The following is a 20,366-nucleotide window of genomic DNA, read 5'->3' as shown; positions in this document are numbered from 1 at the left end:
TTTCTCCAAAATTTTTAGAAAGGGGCTAATTTGCTCTACATCAAAATTGAGAGGGACCAAAGAAATGTGTTTACCAAAAAAGAAACATTTAATCTTTAAATTAAACCCATCCTCTCTCTCACTTAATTTTTCCTTTATATATTTGGCTCTTTCTTCAAACCCCTCACCTTTGTTTTTCTTGTTCTTCTCCTTTGATCTCAAATGACCTTTGTGAAGATCTAAGATTGGTCCCTTGTGTGTTTTCTTTTTTTGCAATAATGTGCAGCATGGAGAAGAGTATATACTTATATATATAGAGAGAGAGAGAGAGTACTCCTCTTGTTCTTCTCTTTTCATTTTGAGCAGCATTTGCAGCACCCCTACCGGCATCAACTTCGCTTGTAATTTTCGTAAGCTTTTTCTTCAATGGCCTTTATTAGCCTATAGCTTTAGTCTGAGTTGTACACCACCAATCCTTAATGAGTTCAAGATCCATGGTATATGGACACATAATTCTAAGAACAAACCAATGCTCTCTTATGATCCAAACAATCCTTGCACCTATCAACGGTGTATGGATTACTTGAATCATAACGAGACATTGATTTGTCATTAGCATTATGAGCCCACAATCTGTGGATTGTGAATTTGTTATCAATTGGTTTTGTACAATTTAGATTAGAGCTGCAAGTTGATGAAGGCCATTGAAGTGACAGCTTATAGAAATTTACAAGCGAAGTTGATGCCAGAGAGGTACTGCAACACGGTCTAATTAATTGTACCAAGCCATCTGATGTGATAGCTTTCTCGTTCTCAGCTCTTGTATAGTGAATCTAAAATTGTGCACTTAATATTTGATTGCTTGTTTATCATATTCTAAAATTTTAATGGTGGATCATATAAAATAAGTTTGATTGCTTGTTCTAGACTTTTGATTCCTTGTTTTAAGTTTCTTGCATTAATGTTTTTGATCCTACAATGAATATGTTGTTGGCTAAAATGTTTTTGTCTTAAATTTCTTTTTCGAATTTAATATTTTAGTAAAAATATCATTTTATGTACGAATTTAATTAAAAAAATATATTTATCTTAAGAAAAAAGAAAGGGTAATTTATATTCTAGTAGTAACACCTCTCACCCGATTCGATAACAAATTTGAGTAAGAGATGCTACATTTAACACTAAACTCATCACTTCAATTTATTCTTATTTCATTATAACCGAGATACTTTATAACACAAAACATTATCTTTCGTACATAATTCACATTATTACTAATAAGCTTAAATACATACCAAATTAAGGTCCAAAATTTATATACCAAAAAACTTGAACTTGAAGCTTGAGGAGTGAAGTCCAAATTTAAGCAGAAATCTTTGAACCTTTAGGGCACGTTTGGTTCGCTGTAATGGAATAGAGGCGTAATGGAATAGAGGCGTAATGGAATAAAGGCGTAATAGGTAATCCTTTTGTTTGGTTGAATGGAATGGAATAGAGGCGTAATAGTATTCTTGTGTTTGGTTGAATGGAATGATGGTGTAATAGCATAAGGAAAAAAGCTAAAATGACGAGAATACCCTTAGTAGAATTTTTTTTAGGTCGATGATTATTGTTATTGTTATTAAATTTTAATAAGGTTATTAATATAAATAATAAATAATTTAATCATATTTTAACATAATTATTATTAAATATAATTTAATAAAAATATATAATTTAATAAAATATATGAATTTACTAAAATCATAATATATAATACTATAAAATATAATTTAAAATAATTATTATTAAATATAATTTAATAAAAATATATAATTTAATAAAATTATATTCTTATATGTATTTCAAAATTTAACATTTCCGTTAAATAATAATATAACTCTTTTTAAAAGGTTGATGTTCAAATTCAACTCTTTTTAAAGAGTTTAAAGCCAAATTTAATTAATAAAAAATAAAAATAATAAAATGTGTAAATATTAAAGACTAATTTTGTATTATGCAAATAATAAATGTAACTCTCTTTATTTTCATGCCCCTCTTTTTCTAGCTCCTACTCCTTAGTGCTTTTGTGCCTTAATAATTCAAGTTTCTTTGGTGGCATAGGGGTATGGAGGGAAAAATAATAATTGTGTGACATTCTCAATTTTCTCTCACTTCACATGGAGGTGACCAAAATGTTATTCCAAATTGCAGAGCTATACGATTTTGTACATAAAAGACTTGCTAGCTTTGAATGGGTAAAAATAATGTGAGAGTAACTTTAAATAATTATATAAAACATACTGTTTTTTTTTATTTCAAAGATTTTCCTTTTTTAAATAATACAAATCCTAAATATGAATTATAAAACGGATATAAAAGATACAAATAAAAATTAAGACTAGACTCAGCCACTAATGCTTTTAAGGGAAAACTGTCGCATGAGATGGCTTGGAACATTTGCTAGAGCATATTTTGGAACGATTTCAAACTGTTCCGAGGAGGTTGGAGGGTCTTGGGCTCTTCACCTTTTGTAGCAAATATAAATCTGCCATTATCGACGTGCATTAATCCTTTTGTTTCTTTTGCTAGCAATTTGGGGAGAGGCTCCTACAAGGCCATAAACTCTTATCGCAACAAAATGAATAGTGTATCAGATTCTCATCAATTCCTTCTGTAAACTTTTACAAGCTTTATTTTCAATGGCCTTCATTAGTTTATATGATCAATTCCCATAAGGCCTTTTTGGGACAATTTTTTATAGAAATATTAAACCCTTTTGTTGATCTATGGATGTGATCTTGTACGTCTCTATTTTATTTGCTTTCTTTCATTAAAGGCACAAAAATATTCAAAAACCCAAACATTAAATATCAGATTAATCCTCATATTTTTTTTCCTCAACAAATAAAATGGACAGTTACGCTAATAAACCATAAACTCCATGGATTGGAACACTTAGTTAATTATGGATGAAAGCCGGTTTGGAAATTCATACTTGAGACCCGCCAACCTTGCAACGAATAAGCAAGACAGTCAATCGTAAAATCAGAGGATCAACAACCAAATGACAACAATCAGTAATGCCCACAACTGAAAATTTAAAACTTGACCAGAATCCACGCAACATTAGGCCCTGTTCTTCCATCAGGCAAATACCAACAACCCATTGATTCAACTCGGCCGTCTTTTCAGAATCAACCGTATCATTAGTACATAGCTGCCTACTTTTATCCCTCATTAAGGAATAATATATATATATCTTATATTTGTAAAGATACTTGATAGCTTTAAGCTGACATTGATATGGTAACCATCAAAAGTTGGCAAATACTTAAAACAGGGCTCAACCTTACTAGTAAAAGTTTACATGTTTGTAGCCCAATGAAGTTCAATTTTGAGGGTATAATGTGAAATGGAACAGTTCAAATAGTAGTTTTACCAAAACTGAAATAACCTTTCACATTTTACCAAAAGTTGCAGCCTCGTACTTCAGTAGAGCAACTCAACCTACAATGAAAAGGGCGTCTCTATGGTCACTTTATAAAGCATTAGTTAAGCCATGATGAAAATAGAAGAGTCAATTACCATTTGTTTTGAATTCAAACGAAATTGAGCTTTTCGCATAAGCACCCATACATATTTCCTTATTCCAGCTTGGGCAATTGATCAGTAACCTCCGTCACCTCAGAATTTTGCACATTCTGTGCATGATCATAACAAACCAAGAATTGTTCAATTAACTATGTATGTATGTATGTATGTATGTAAAAACCCATGAATTTAAATCCTTTAAATGATTTGTACCATTTCATCGAACATATGTTTTATGGTAGTGTTAAGGTCGCCTTCCCACTGCAGCTCACCTTCCTCATCTCTTGTTAAGTGCATTTGTTCCAGCCTTGGTGTGCTTAAATCTCCTTGGCAGAAATTCCTCATTTTGGGGCACTTTGTCACCTTCACCATTAGCAAGACTGGGAATTCCAACGAGTGATGGGCCGAGGAAAAGCTTGCTAGACATGGCAGACAGCTTAGTTGCAAATACTTCAGTTTGGGAAATACAATGCCGCCTTGTATTTCTTCAGCCTCACACGCTAAGATTTCCTCTATCATCTCACAATCATCTATGCTCAAACTTTCCAGTAGCCTCAGGCACTTAGCTGTTGAGCATGCGATTAAATTGATGAACCCATGGCATCTTGAAACTTTCAGTGTTGTTAGATTTTTGAAAGACAGCAATGATGGTTCAAAAGTCTTTAACGTCAACTCTGGAAGTTGAGACAAACTTAATTCCTTTAGCTGATAGAATGCTGCTGTATGCCATTCCTGGTCGCTGAGTCCTTCAGATTGTACTATTTGACAAATGGAAGCATTGTCTATAACAAGCTTATGAAGCATTGGTAGTGACCGAATGAAGGAATACGGAAGAGTAGTGGATGTCTCAGGAAAGAATTGGAGGTTAAGATGCTTAAGGTTTTGGAAACACTGCAATGAGAGTTGTCCATCACATATCCCCTTCCCCATATCATTCGTCTTCAGTGTTAGTTCTTCTAATACAGGGAAAGTGTCCTGGATGGCAACGAATATATTAGACATCGATGAAAGAGTTTTAAATTAGTAAGAACTAGACTCTCATAAAATTAAAAGAGGAGAGAATATTAGTTTTTTCAAAAAGCATTTTATAGGTAATCTCAAGTAATGATCATGGAATATGAAACTGTTCGTGAGCTTACCTCATTGACGCAAAACAAGGGTTGTTGGTTTGAGATTCCAACCTGACTCACAGGACATTGTCGAGTAAATATCTGTACTTTGGGGCATTCAATAATGCTCATTCGTTTCAATGAAGGCCACTGGGTGGTATGCATCCTAGAGTAGAAACTTTTCAATCTTGGCACCTTATCCAATCCAAGGTTTATTAGTTTGGGAAATACAAACTTGGTCGTCACTGTTTCAGCCACAGTAGATTGAGCAGCTGATGTTGACTGTGACTCATCAGCAATGAGTCCTTCCAGCTCAATAATTTCTTCTAACGAATCACAATTCTGAATCGACAAGTACTTCAAACTAGAGAAAACAATCTAATAAATCATTTCATTAGGCTAATAACTGAAATATGTATGAAAAAGAAAGAACTTCAAATGAATAAAATCAATCGAAGTAACATAAATTAAAAGGAGGATCCTTGAAGAAATTACCTTTTCATTGAGGAGAGATGAGTTATGAACCTCCAAGTTACTTGCCTGTACATGTTGGCCAATTTGAGGTTCATCTCCGGGTACACATTTAGAGATGAATGTTTTTAGCAATGGACAATTTCTTAGTGTTAAATCTGCTAAACAGTGAAATTCAAAGTAATTTTCAAAGCACAAACTTGTGAGTTTTGGGAAGGTCGTTTAGCCACAGCGAATGTAGATTAAAGAAAAACATCTGATTCCTCCCTTGATGTTCCTCAACCAATCCATCCGTGAATATTACTTGTTCCATCATATTACAGTCCAAAATTCCAAGGAATCGGAGTTGCTCAAGATCTTTTGCTAAGAAAAAGGGGAACAGGTATTTCAAATTGTGACACCTCTTCACCCGCAAGAAATTTAGGTATCCGATAGATGGGGAGGATGAGTGGTGCCATATCTTATGAATGTTGATCGAGGACAAATCCAGACGCTCCAAACGAGGAACGACAACCTGTTGACATAAATATTATTATAAGATAGTATCAGTCTTCCTTCTGTACTTTGAAAGACAATCAAAATGAGTAGATGAGTATGAAGATTTATAAACTGATCTAAAGGTTAATATTCACATATCAACTAGACAGTTAAAAGTAACCAAAATTTTTTGGTTAATTACGAAAATGATCCAACTTAAAAATCATATACGTAAATGACTTGATATCTATCGTGCTTATTGCATTGACCTCCATCATCAGCCAATGATTGCTTTTTAAAAAAGATTGTAGTGGTTTTGCCTAATAAATTGACGGCACCAGACTGAATGTGATTATATAAAACGTGCAGGGATCTTTTGAAGCGGTTAACGGTTTTAGATTGGTTGAAAAAGGGGTGTCGTTGGTATCTGAACCAAATTAAATGTTTTTCAACATTTGACCTATTTGCATGTTACGTTTGTCCTCTTTTGAAGTTAGATTTAAATAGCACTTAAAAATATAATAATAACAAAACTATACCATTTTCATTTTTTTTGAAAAAAAATACTTAAAAAATTATATAAAATTCTTATTCAAATTACCCAAATATATTCCTCAAAAAATTTCCTTAAGTTTATCTAAATTTAAATATTCTAGGGAATGAATTGAAAATGCTTGAATTTAGATAAACTTGAGGAAGTTGTGTGAGGGATATATTTGGGTAATTTAAATAAGCATTTTATATAATTTTTTAAGTTTATTTTTTAAAAATAAAATAAAATAAATGAGAATGATTTCTTTTTGTTATTCTTATATTTCTTAAGGGTTATCTAAATTTAATTTCAAAAAGGGAAACATGCAAATAGACCAAAAGATGAAAATCATTTAATTTGGTGCCCCATATTCACCGGAAGACCCATTTTTCCGCTAATTAAAAAAGGGTAATTACTTCGTTAAGTCCATGAACATTTTATATAATCACACTTCAGTCTGATATCGCCAATTTTTCCAACAACACTACTAAAAATTATGTACATAAATACAATCATTTTATATAATCACACTTCAGTCTGATATCGCCATTGTGTCTGGGGGCACCGACAAACACTATAGAAATCGAATAATTTATGTACATAATTTTTAAATTGAGTCATTTTCATAATTAATCAAAAATTTAAGTTACTTTTATAAAAACCGACAGGTAAATTTAAGTAATTATATTGAACTTTTTTTTTTCTTTCAATGATTTTTTCTATATATGAAATTAAAAAAAACATTAAATCTTTAAATCAAACCCATATATTTGGTTCTTTCTTCTTCAAACTCCTCACCTTTTGTTTTCATGCTTCTTCTCCTTTGATCTCAAATGACCTTTGTGAAGGTCTTCCACAATTATCTCCTTCTTATACACCCACAAATTAAAATAAAGGAAGATTAGTTTTCTTTTTTCTATTGTTATTTTATTATTTATTGTCTATTACTATTTAATTTTAAACTTCTCTTAAATTCTTATTGTTTTTTAGTATTTCACTTTAAGTTTTTCCTTCAATTCTTATTTTATATATTTATTTATACTTTTAAACTCCAGTTTTTCTTTTAAATATTGTCTTATTTATTAATATTTTTATGGATTTTATTATATTCAATTTTGACAAGGTGTAGCACTAGTATGTATATATAGACCAGACACACTCATGTTGATCAAATCAAAAGAAAATGTGAAATAAGTTGTGCAGATAAATATTGAATACCAAACTTACCTTATTGCTCAAAAAAGTTGCAGTGTTATCATAGATGCCCCCTTCGCCAACCACGCTTTCACTTGCATCACCACTCTCACTTGCAACTCCATTTCTCACCGTAATGCGACTGTTTTATTCTCTGTAATTGTGGGGTGATTAAAACTCCCTCAGAAAAGATCTTTAACCAAGGACAATGTTCCACAACTAATTCTTCCAAACAAGGAAACTCGAAGTTGTAATACCATGGACAAAAGCTTGTGAGGCTCTTCAAATTGCATAGTTGTAAACATTTCAATTTACTAACAACTATTGTCTGATGACAGTCTCCCTCGTTTCCCACTATTTCTGTCATTTTAGTGCACCCTCTTAGCGATCATTGTCGTTAATTGCACAAGATTCTGAAGTACTGAGGGTGTAACTAAGTTTGTCATCATTTTACAAAGTGACACATTCAAAATTGTGAGATTTTGTAAAGATGATGAGAAGACTCTAATGTTTATCCAATCATCACAATTGTGAATTGTGAGTGTTTGAAGATCAGAAAGAATATGGTCAAGCTCCGAATCTTTCCTCCAAATACGCTTAAGATTTCTGGCAGAAACCAATTTCAGATTTCTAATTGATGGGAGAGTCCCGACGTCTCCTTTACAAGGGACTACATGTTTGAAATCAAAATTAGAAACCTCAAGTCTTTTCAGATTGTAGAATCTTCGGACGAAAGGAAACAAAGAAAATGGAGAGCCACCACTCAGTGCAAAAACTTTAATATGTTGAAACAAGTCTGGTGGAAATTGGTCCATATCACCAAAATTTCGTAACTCAAGTTCCTCTAATTTGGGAATGACCTTGGAAACCAATTAAACATATACAAGTTAGGCTCAATGTTGATGTATATGCTTTAAAAAAACAAACAAACAAAAAAAAGAGATTTACAATTTTAGTGTTTGATTTTGATGATTAAATCCCAACAAAATCAATATTAAATCAAATGAATCCAGAGTAGATGAATTTTTTGTTTTAAGAAAACACAATACCTTGAGAATAAAAACTGATAAAAATTACAGAACATGAAAGCCGAAAGAAGAGTAGCAAATCTAGATTAAAATAGATAAACAACCATTGTTATATTGTTGCGCGGAAGCGTGTGAAAGAGTAAAATTATTGTACTGAAAAATCACACTAAGTTCAATTCCCAGGAAAGAGAGGTGGATCACGAGGATCGCTTACATACCAGATCTTTCCTAGCCAGAATATCCCTCTATTGTAATTTAATAGCACAATAAATCACTACAATGACACTTGCAAAATATGCAGAACAAAAATAAAGAACACTAGAATTTTAACGAGGTTCAGCAAATTTTGCCTACGTCCTCGGGCACTACCAAATATATTTCACTCCAAAAATACAAGTGAAAGTTTACAAATAGGGAGAGAGAACAATTGCCTTAAGTAGAGAATGGCAAGTGTGGGATGAAGAAAGTAAGAAATGGTTAGGCCTATTTATAGTTGAGGTTCAAGGATCAACTTGCAATGTCCCTATACAATTAGGGACCAAAATTGCAATTATCCCATGCCAACTTTTAACCCAACTTGCCAACAAATTTTACTTTCTACTTTCGGTGCCCACCCTTTTTGACTTTTCAAACAATGGGTGGGTTCCAATAATCTCCACCTTGAAGATTTGATTAGGATAATCTTATCTTCACACAATTCTTTCTGCCTTTGACAACAATACTTGATAGTGCCTTCTTCAACTGTTAAACTTGCAGGATATTAATCAAGTTCAAACAATGTTTGAACTTGGTTGCTGTTACCACCTTGGTCATCATATCTGCGGGATTATTTGCAGTCTTGATCTTCTGAAGACAAATTTTCCCCTCTTCAATAATTTCCCGCACAAAATGGAATCGTACGTCGATATGTTTTGTACGTGCATGATAGACTTGATTCTTTGCTAAATGAATAGCACTTTGACTATCACAATACACGTTAATATGCTCCTGAACCAACCCCAAGGTTTTAGCCATACCTTGTAACCAAATAGCCTCCTTTACAGCCTCTGTTACAGCCATGTACTCGGCTTCTGTGGTTGACAATGCAACTGTAGACTGTAGTGTAGACTTCCAACTTATTGATCCTCCAGCAAGTGTAAACACATAACCGGTGGTTGATCTTCGCTTGTCCAAATCACCGGCATAGTCAGAATCAACGTACCCAATAACACCTTTACCAAGTGTATTATCCTGCTTGAACAGTAATCCAACATCCACGGTCTTCTGAATATACCGTAGAATCCATTTCACAGCTTGCCAATGTCCTTTTCCAGGATTATGCATATACCTGCTCACTATACTAACTGCCTGTGAAATGTCGGGTCTTGTACACACCATTGCATACATCAAGCTACCCACTGCATTAGAATACGGAACTTGCAACATGTATTCTCGTTCCGTATTCGTCGAAGGAGATAGTTGTGCAGAAAGCTTGAAATGAGAAGCCAACGGGGTACTTACAGGTTTGGTCTGCTCGTTCATGCCAAACTGCTGTAGTACTTTCTTCAAATACTGCTTCTGAGACAAGCTAACTCTGCCATGAGCTCTATCTCTACATATTTCCATGCCGAGAATCTTTTTAGCTTCTCCTAGATCTTTCATCTCAAACTCGAGATTGAGTTGAGTCTTCAATCTTTCAATCTTAACTTTGCTCTTAGATGCTATTAGCATATCATCAACATATAAGAGCAAGTATATGAAAGTTCCTTCTTGTAGCTTCTGAAAATACACGCAATGATCAAATTTACTTCTTGTGTACCTTTGCCCTTTCATGAACTGATCAAATCGCTTGTACCACTGCCTCGGAGATTGCTTCAATCCATAAAGCGACTTTGTCAGTTTGCAAACCCAATTTTCTTTTCCAGCAACCTTGAATCCATCTGGCTGAGTCATATAGATTTCCTCTTCCAAATCACCGTGTAAAAACGCGGTCTTCACATCAAGCTGAACTAGTTCAAGATCATATTGCGCAACCAAGGCTAGCAAAATTCGAATAGACGAATGCTTCACAACTGGAGAAAACACTTCATTGTAGTCTATTCCTTCTTTCTGAGCGTAACCCTTTGCTACCAATCTAGCCTTGTATCGAATTTCATTTTTACCAGGAAATCCTTCCTTCTTTGCATATACCCATTTGCATCCAATTACCTTCTTTCCCTTGGGTAGTCTCACCAACTCCCAAGTCCTATTTTTATGAAGAGACTGCATTTCTTCATTCATAGCTTGCTTCCACTTTACACCATCAGAGTTACTTATTGCTTCTGCGTAAGTGGAAGGAACATCATCATCTGCAATTGGAAGTGCATAGGCCACCATATCGTCAAAGCGAGCAGGCTTACGAATCTCTCTTCTTGGCCTCCTATATGCAATTGATCTTGTTGCTGTGGAAGTTCTTGGGTCGAAACTTCTTCATCATTTGTTCTTTCAATATTAGCTGGATCATCATTAACCTTTTCAAACTCCACCTGCTGCAAAGTACTACTGGTTTTGTCATCTTTTTGTGAATCCTCGTTCTTCATCATGGTTGATTCATCAAAAGTTACATCTCTACTGAAAACAATCTTCCTTGTATCAGGACACCAGAGACGGTATCCTTTTACACCACCAGTTATACCCATGAATAATGCTTTCTTTGCTCTTGGGTCTAACTTAGATTCTTTTACATGATAATATGCAGTGGAACCAAAAACATGTAAAGAATCATAATCAGTAGTAGGTTTACCAGTCCACATCTCCATAGGAGTTTTTCCATTTATTGCAGCTGATGGCAATCGGTTAATTAGATGGCACGCATATGTAACTGCCTCAGCCCAAAATTCCTTGCCCAATCCAGCATTGGACAACATACATCGAACTTTCTCCAGTATAGTCCGATTCATGCGTTCTGCCACCCCATTCTGCTGTGGTGTATCTCGAACAGTGAAGTGTCGCACAATGCCCTCATCTTGACATACTTGCAGAAATGGATCATTTTTGTACTCAGTACCATTATCTGATCGAAGTCGTTTGACCTTTCGACCTGTCTGAGTCTCCACCATCTTCTTCCACTTCAGAAATGCATCCAAAACTTCATTTTTTCTTTTCATTAGATACACTCATACTTTTCTTGAATAATCATCAAGAAAAGTGACAAAATAGTGCATACCTCCCAAAGAAGCCACTTTGGTAGGTCCCCACACATCACTGTGAACATAGTCCAGAATTCCTTTCGTATTGTGAATTGCTGAACCAAATTTTACCCTCGTCTGCTTGCCCAGAACACAATGTTCACAGAATTCCAATTTGCAAGAATTTGCACCTTTCAACAAGCCTTGCTTCGCCAAAGTCTGCAAAGCTTTTTCACCAGCATGTCCCAATCGCCTATGCCATAACCTGGTAGCCTCTGAATCTGCATCTTTCGCAGAAGCTGTTGATGTTGATCCAATAACTGTACTTCCATTTAAATAGTACAAGTTATTTCTTCTAGTGCCTTTCATCACCGTCAATACCCCAGCTACTACCTTTAGTAATCCATCTCTCAAAGTGATTGTGAGCCCTTTAGATTCTAGGGCCCCTAATGAGATGAGATTTTTCTTCAAGCTGGGTACATAGCGAACATCTGTCAGAACTTGGATTGAGCCGTCATGGTTCTTCAATTTGATTGTACCTACACCCATTGTCTTACAGGCACTATCATTGCCCATAAAAACAACTCCACCTTCTAGTTCTTCAAGACTAGAAAACCAGTCCTTATTAGGACACATATGGTAAGTACATCCCGAATCCAATATCCACTCATCCGTTTGACATGCCATTGCCATGCCAACCAAGCTAAAGTCTGACTCCTCATCATGCTCCGCTACACATGCATTAGAAATAGACTTGCCCTTTTGTAACTTAGGACAATTCTTTTTCCAATGCCCTTTCTCACGACAAAAGGCACATTCATCTTTGGCGGGTCTCCCTTTGGACTTACCCCTTCTACCAGGTTTGCTGCTGTGTGAACGACCTCTTACTGTTAAGACTTCTGCAGTTGTATCTCTGTGATCTCTTTTATCTTTCTTTCGAGTCTCAGATCTATACAACGCACTACAGACTGCATCAAATGTGATTGAATCTTTCCCATGAAGCAATGTGGTGGTAAGATGATCATATTCATCAGGAAGGGAATTCAACAACAATAATGCCTTGTCTTCATCTTCAAATTTCTCATCCAAATTTAGCAAGTCTGCTAAAATTTTATTGAATGAGTTCACATGGTCATTCATCGACATACCGGGTGCATACGTGAACCGAAAAAGTTTCTTTTTCATATAAAGCCTATTTTCAAGACTTTTCGTTAGAAACTTTTCTTCCAATGTATCCCACAGCTTCTTCGCTGATGTCTCCCTCATGACGGAGTACTTCTGCTCTTTGGCCAAACATAGGCGGATTGTACCACACGCCTGTCTATTGATCTTGGCCCACTCCTTGTCATCCATCTTGTCAGGTTTTTCTTCAAGGGCTATATCCAGCTCTTGCTGACATAAGACATCCAGGATCCCACACTGCCACATACCAAAATTATTGGTACCGTCAAATTTCTCTACTTCAAATTTTGCATTTGTCACAGTAGTCCTTGCTGATGACGATGCTGCTGCCATTTTTCTCCTCAATCCCAACTACTGTATACGTGAACAGTACCGTATACGTGAATAGTGCTGTATACGTGAATAGTATTGTATACGTGAATAGTGCCGTATACGTGAATAGTACCGTAAACGGTCATATTCCCCAAGTACGAACCTGGCTCTGGTACCAATTGTTGCGCGGAAGCGTGTGAAAGAGTAAAATTATTGTACTGAAAAAACACACTAAGTTCAATTCCCAGGAAAGAGAGGTGGATCACGAGGATCGCTTACATACCAGATCTTTCCTAGCCAGAATATCCCTCTATCGTAATTTAATAGCACAATAAATCACTACAATGACACTTGCAAAATATGCAGAACAAAAATAAAGAACACTAGAATTTTAACGAGGTTCAGCAAATTTTGCCTACGTCCTCGGGCACTACCAAATATATTTCACTCCAAAAATACAAGTGAAAGTTTACAAATAGGGAGAGAGAACAATTGCCTTAAGTAGAGAATGGCAAGTGTGGGATGAAGAAAGTAAGAAATGGTTAGGCCTATTTATAGTTGAGGTTCAAGGATCAACTTGCAATGTCCCTATACAATTAGGGACCAAAATTGCAATTATCCCATGCCAACTTTTAACCCAACTTGCCAACCAATTTTACTTTCTACTTTCGGTGCCCACCTTTTTTGACTTTTCAAACAATGGGTGGGTTCCAATATATATATATATATTTTTCTATGACAAAAAATATAAGCAGAATAGTGGAGATAAAACACCAAGGTTTTAAAATATTACATTGATTTAATTTGATGGTTAAATTAACAAATTTAATAAGAGAAAGACGTAATTGATATAACCTCAATAGTTTAAGAATGTAATTAGAATATTTTAAATTTTAAGACTAATTTAAAATGAAGGTCATAGTTTGAGATGTCTAGTGTAATTAACTTTTAAAGTTTTGATTTTTTATTGAGTGGCAATTGTTTTTAGCAAATTAAACGTTCTATTTAGTTTTGACCCACTACTTAAATGCAGGGTAAATTACATATACAGTCACTTAGTGTTAAAATATTTTCATTTTGGATACTTAAAAACAAATAAAATATTTTCATTTTTTTAAGCTTTTTTTTTACATAATAATAAATTTAACTCTCAATATTTATACATTTTATTAAATTGAATTGCATTCACTCAATATTTACTTATTATGTTTATTCAGTCTTGTTTTTAAAAAAAATGAAAAAATAATTATAAATGTAACAAAAAATTTAAAATATATATATTGAAAATTCAAAAATACGAAAAAAAAAATCCAAATAAAACAAAATATAAAAATTAGAAATGCATTATCGTGGCATATTTCAACTTGAGATGCTTGTGGCAGTGGTTTAAATCATAAAATGAAATATAGTTGTAATGATATACATACCTCTTCACCCAACAAAACTGGCTGCTTATTTCCTTGGATTAATCTAAGATGTTCCGATGCCACTATCTTTAGCAAAGCAGAACTATCTGTTGTCAATTTTTTCAACATCGGCCAGACTATTGTATGTTGCCCTTCATAGAAACATTTGAGCTTTTCTACCCATGTAACCTCAAGGAAAGATACTTGCGGAAACTCAAACCTCACAGGCTGCTCCTCCACTCCATCCCCTTTCGATACAATCTCCTCAACTCCACAATCAGTGATGCTTAAATGTTCAAGTTGTGGAAGATCTTTGGCTATTGATACTGGAAATAGATTTTTCAAACTCCCACATCCCCAAACATTTATTTTTCGTATATTTTTAAAGGAACCTGGTGCTAGGTCATTATAAAATATCATCTTCACATTACTCAAGTCCCAGATATTCATGTCTTCCAAGCTAGGAACTGCAACCTATTCATATATATTCATATATATATATAATCCATGCCCATGATAAGGTTAGCTCAAATAATGAAGGCAGAAAAAAAAACAAGGACAAATCAACAGATTTATGCAAGAATGTAAGACTAATGAAATAAATCACCTTCTCACTGAAGAGAGCGTGCATGCCGGACTGATTACTATTCTGACTAATGAATTCTATTAACTTGGGGCAACGCTGAATCTTTAGCACTTTCAACAATGGGAACTCAATATTGTGGTTTCCTGAGTTGAAGAAGATGAGGTTTGGAAGACGATCTATATGCAGGGAGTTTAATCGAGGGAAACAAATCACATCTTTCCTTGCTTCTTCAATTTCCTCTGTAAGTATTATGTCCCTTAAGCAATTGCAATCCTCTATCTCAAAGCATTGGAGCTGCACCAGACTTCTAGCGAGAAAGGGTGATAACAGATGCTCCAACTTGCCGCATCCTTTGATGATCAAGCTCCTCAAATTCGTAACCCAATGACATGTCTGGTTGTGCCATATTGTTTTGGTGTTAATGGAACACAATTACAAGCTTTCCAAGTGAGGGAAAATAAATTGCACATATTTACACAATTCTTTTTCCATAGGGAAAGATAGTATGTAACATAATTTGAAAATATGATTTTTTATTTTAAAGATAATTTTAGTTCGATTTGTGGGCTCAAATTTTATTCTCAGAATTAAAAAAAATTGTTGGATTTAAATTTAGATTATTGAATTGATTTTGAATCGGTTTGGATTAAAAATTAAATTTTAATTTGTTTTGGATTTGAAATTTATTTTTGAGCTCCGGAGAAACCATTACACAATATTATTTATTTCTACTATTAGAAGTATTAATGGGCATATAAATAAAAGTAGTATAAGAAAATATAAGTAAAGCCAAACAAATACCTGTTTATTGAAAAGTAATAAGGGCTTAGTGGAACACCTTTCGTCTGGAGAGCAAAAGCTAACGAGTTGCGGTAGATTTTCAAGTTTAACGAAGCATAATTCAGAAAATCCAATTTTGTTCGTTTTGATATGTTGGACGTGCCTACCATTTTTGACATGAAATCTCTTTAAATTTGAAAGATCTTTCCCATTATTTAACTCCACAAGTACATTCTTGACGCCTTCAAGTCCCTCTAGGCACAAATCTTCTGTCTTTATCAACAACATTTTCATCCCATTATCCAAATCAATGTTTGTATATAACTTGAGCTTCAATGCTTTCGGAGATTCATAATTGTGGCAACAATTATATCCTCCATAATTACCTACGAAAATCCTGAATCTGTCCAATGTTTCTACAAACCGGTGTTTTGGTATCATTTGGACATCAAGAATATCAACATATAAAGTAGTTAGACAAGGCAAATTGTTTAATTCATCAAGGCTTGCATTTTTCCTCTCATTTTCAACTACTCCTCCCTTTTCCCATTCAACAAAGCTCCTACTCATATATAATTCTTCTAATTTAGACAAACCTGATAAGACATTCGGTGGGATGATTTTGAGTTCTCTACACCCACGCAAATCTAACAACCTTAATTGAGTCGATTGTGCCATCTCCTTAGGTAGTTCTTTGATACCTAAGTGAGAAAGGTTGGGTACTTCTAAACTCTTGAGCTCTCCAAGGATGGTTATGTCATCAACTGCACATCCTTTTAGACACAACATGTGAAGCTCTGCAAGGTGAATAATTGATTCAGGGAGGGATGGAAACTGCATTCCGACCAAATCTAAGGCTTTCAGGCCTACGGTTTGTTTGAAGAAATTGAGAGGAATTTTAACCGCGCCATTATAGGCCATGTGGAAAAAGGAAAGTCCTGAGCACTCCATCTCCTTAGGAAGGTTAGCTATAATCTGAGGACAACGTAAGCTGATCACACTCCACGTCTTCATTTTCTCCTTATCGGACCACTCCTTTGGAGCATGATCTCTCAAAACAAGCATACGGTAGTCCTTCAATGCAATAGCTATAGCAGCATCCCAAACAACATCATGGATATCAAAGCGCTTATCATTATAACTATCAAGCAACAAGGCAGACGCTTTGAGATTAGCCGCAACCGTCAATACTTTATTTCTAGCTTCTTCCATAGTGTTGACACCATCAAATAAACCCAAACCTAGAGTGTATCTTACCAAGTCCTCAACAAGACCATTATGGCCTATTACACTGCAAAGCAAGAAAGTCCGCTTAACTTCCTCGCTTTCTAAATAATTAAAACTCCACTCTATAGCTGAATATGCCGCAGTTATCCCCGTGAAGTTGCTTGACGAAGGCCTCTACAGTTCTCGTAAAGCATTCTTCCATTCAAACAATCTTTTGTTTCTCAAAGCCCCTGCAACTGTCGCAATAGCTATCGGCAGTCCTGCACATTTTTTGGCTACCCCCATAGCTATAGGCTTCAAATCGCAACTTTCATCACAGTCGCCAGCCTTCTTCTTGAACAGGTCCCAGGCTTCCTTTTCATTTAAAAACCCAATGGGAAAATTTTTCTGAGCATCCGTCCCATTTGATAAAACATTGAGCTCTCTAGAAGTTAATAGTAATTTGCAGCCCTTGTGTTCATCTCCCAAAGGAATCCCTACTTCCTCAATATCAACCTTTCCCCAAATGTCATCCAAGACAACCAGAATCCTCTCCTCTTTCTTCAATCTTTCTCGTAGTCGAAATGCCTTTCCAACCATACTCTGTTCCTCAAATTTCAAGCCCAAGAAGTCTGCAATTTGGTTCTGAATCTTCTCAATATCGATGGCTTGAGTTACGGTTGCTATGACAACCGAATCAAACAACTTGTCCTTGACCTTTCTAGCAATTTCTTTGACCAGCGTTGTTTTTCCAATCCCACCTATACCATGCACCCCAACAACGCTGACGCTATCATCTTTTAGTGCCTCCATTATTCCATTGAAAATCGACGTTCTTGACTCGAATTCCTCATAACCTTTAACTGGTGCAACCACGATACCTTGCGGAGCTGCACGATAGGAAACCCTTTCAAACTTGCCATGTTCAAGTAGCTCGGCAACAGCCTTTGCCTCCTCTTCGGCTTTCAGGCTAAGCTTGTAACGAGTCCTGAAATTAGGACACAAACCAATGAAACACTTTTTCTTTGCTTTTTCTTCATCTTGCATCACTTTCTCTGCTTGTTCAAGAATCTTTTTGTCGACTGCAGACAACCATTTGCCAACATCCCCTTCGATCTCTTCACCGTTTCGTTGAGCTGCATCAACAGAATGCTGCACTCTGTCCCTTGCATCTTTCAGCCTCTCAGCTCGGTCCTTGAGGGTCTCAACATATTGCTGATGATTGGAAAGGTATTTGACATGGTTTTTGATAGGAGAGATCGTATACTCTACAGCTTTAGTGACAATAGAGCCAACTAGGGTAGTAACAGACTCCATTGAGAGGTCAAACAAGAAGTAAACTGAATAACCACAGCGACAACAAAGATTAAAACAAAATCAGAAGAAAAAGTTACAAATCAAATGAGCAAAAAGTAAAGCTTCTGTAAACCAAGAAGTAAGACCAAATCAACCAAAATGAAAGCAGATGGCGTACCTTTCCAACGAATAAGAGAAGGATTCAGCGATTAGTTCTCGTAGTTACGAACGAGCGAAAAGATAATTTTCTTAACAGAGTAATGCGAGAAGTAATTTGACAAAGTGCAACTCAATGTAAAAAAAAAATTGAGATGTAAACAATAGAATCCTAAAGAAACACAAATACTTGAGAATGCAGTTCTTATCATTTAGTGGATACAGCTAAAAAGTTGACAAAAGAAAGCAACATTCTATCGCCAATTATTTTCCCTTTTGGTAAAGCTGACAAAAGATAGGAACACACTTTCTCCATTTTTGAAACAAAAGGGTCGACTTTTATTTTAAAAATGAAAATGAAAAAATAGGAGTTGCCACCGATATTTTTTCGAGATGTGATCGGATCACCTTGTAATTTAATTATTTTAATAAAACGTTTCGATTTTACTAAAATAATGATTTTGGTCTATGAAATTTAAGAAAAACGGGTTCGGGAGTCGGTTATGTGCGAGGAAAGATTAGCACACTCGTCTCGCCAAAAATTGGTACCTAATTGATGAATTAATGTTTTAATGTCGAAAATTAAAAACTTTGAAGAGATTTAAAATACGATCCTTTGTTACAATATCGCTTAATTGAATTTTTACAAAAAAATATTTTACGTTAATCGAGAAAAAGGATTACTTCCCGTAAGTTAGGACGCAATACCTTAAATCCTCGAAACGAGAATAAACACCGAAAATTTATTTATTTTAAAAGATATTCGATTATCTCGGTTTTAGAATGAAACCATATCCATTAAGTTAGAACACGATCTCTTCTTAATTCCTGAGATTATTTAAAAACTTATGTTTTAAAAAAAGGTTCATTTATTTAGATTTATCGAGAAGATCGAAACTCCGTAAGTTAAGGAACGAATTTACGAATTCTAAAATACGAAATATTACTTATTTAAAATAATTTTCTTTTTGTGCACCGAATAAAATATTAATGTAACACTTACAAGGCATACATGTTTAATTCAGGCATCGTCTATAAAAAAAATGGATAAATATGTGTGAACCTAGTGTATAATACAATGGTAATGAAATAATGTGATATGACTATGAGTACGATTTATATTAGGATACTAAATGACAACTAAATGACCAAATACTATGGCAATAACAGTGAATATAGCAATAATAAAAAAATCAATTTATAACACCACAACACAATAAATAAAATAATTCAAAATATAAATGAAAATGAAAGTTGCTTAATGAATATAAGTGGTATCTAATTATATATATATAATAAATTGATGGATAGATAAAACAAATATCATTAAATTGAAATATAAAAAATAAATTAATAAAACAAATACGAATAATATCGAATTTAAAATTTCTTTAGAAGTAAAAGAAAAAATAAGTGAATAATAGATAAAACAAATGTAAATAATATTAAATTTAAGCGTTTGAAAAGTAAAAGAATAATAAATAAATAAGTAAATAGATAAAGTAAATGTTCATAATATTAGATTTAAATATTTAAAAAGTAAAAGAATGATAACCAAAAGAAAAAAAAAACTAATAAACATATACACAATCCAATTTTAAGCAAATATATAAAAAGGAGTAATAAAGTAAAAATAATAAAGCAAAATAAATAAAGATACACAATAAAGATACACAAAAATAAATGAATAAAGGACCCGATTGCTACTCAAATTAAATTAGCAGGATAAATTAAGATAAAAAAAAGAACAAAGGACTAATTCGAAAGGCCCGAAAACAAACGAGAACCAAATGGGAAAATAACCCGATCTCCTTGACACGCGTCCTTTTTAGCGAGCCAGAGACTAAATTAAAACACGCCACAAAATCAATGGCCAAATATATAAAGAGAAAAAAAGTCAAAAAGGGACTAAATTAAAACAACCGGAAAACGC

General features: G+C 34.3%; 1 protein-coding gene and 1 pseudogene across 1 annotated transcript; both read right to left on the bottom strand.

Annotated features, from left to right (window-relative positions):
- Positions 1-2,806: 2,806 nt before the first annotated feature.
- LOC107941482 (uncharacterized) lies at positions 2,807-5,423 on the bottom strand. Its single transcript, XM_041102047.1, has 6 exons — positions 5,387-5,423; positions 5,157-5,290; positions 4,692-5,039; positions 3,766-4,527; positions 3,547-3,662; positions 2,807-3,468 (listed from the first exon to the last, which is right to left on the bottom strand). The coding sequence occupies exons 1-5, from the start codon at positions 5,421-5,423 to the stop codon at positions 3,606-3,608; spliced, it is 1,338 nt and encodes a 445-aa protein (XP_040957981.1). The 3' UTR covers positions 2,807-3,468; positions 3,547-3,605.
- Positions 5,341-18,637, bottom strand: LOC121222580 (probable disease resistance protein At4g27220; annotated as a pseudogene).
- Positions 18,638-20,366: the final 1,729 nt, after the last annotated feature.

This window comes from Gossypium hirsutum, chromosome D10, assembly GCF_007990345.1.
Source record: "Gossypium hirsutum isolate 1008001.06 chromosome D10, Gossypium_hirsutum_v2.1, whole genome shotgun sequence".
Lineage (NCBI taxonomy): Eukaryota > Viridiplantae > Streptophyta > Magnoliopsida > Malvales > Malvaceae > Gossypium > Gossypium hirsutum.
The sequence above is the reverse complement of the archived record's forward strand: the minus strand, read 5'-3'. Positions and strand labels throughout refer to the sequence as shown.

Coding starts and splice junctions, on each gene's coding strand:
- LOC107941482 (XM_041102047.1), bottom strand. CDS start 5,423: ATGGATTGGTTGAGGAACATCAAGGGAGGAATCAGAT. Junction 5,291..5,386: donor CATCAAGGGAGGAATCAGAT/GTTTTTCTTTAA, acceptor ACTGTTTAGCAG/ATTTAACACTAAGAAATTGT. Junction 5,040..5,156: donor CATCTCTCCTCAATGAAAAG/GTAATTTCTTCA, acceptor ATGATTTATTAG/ATTGTTTTCTCTAGTTTGAA.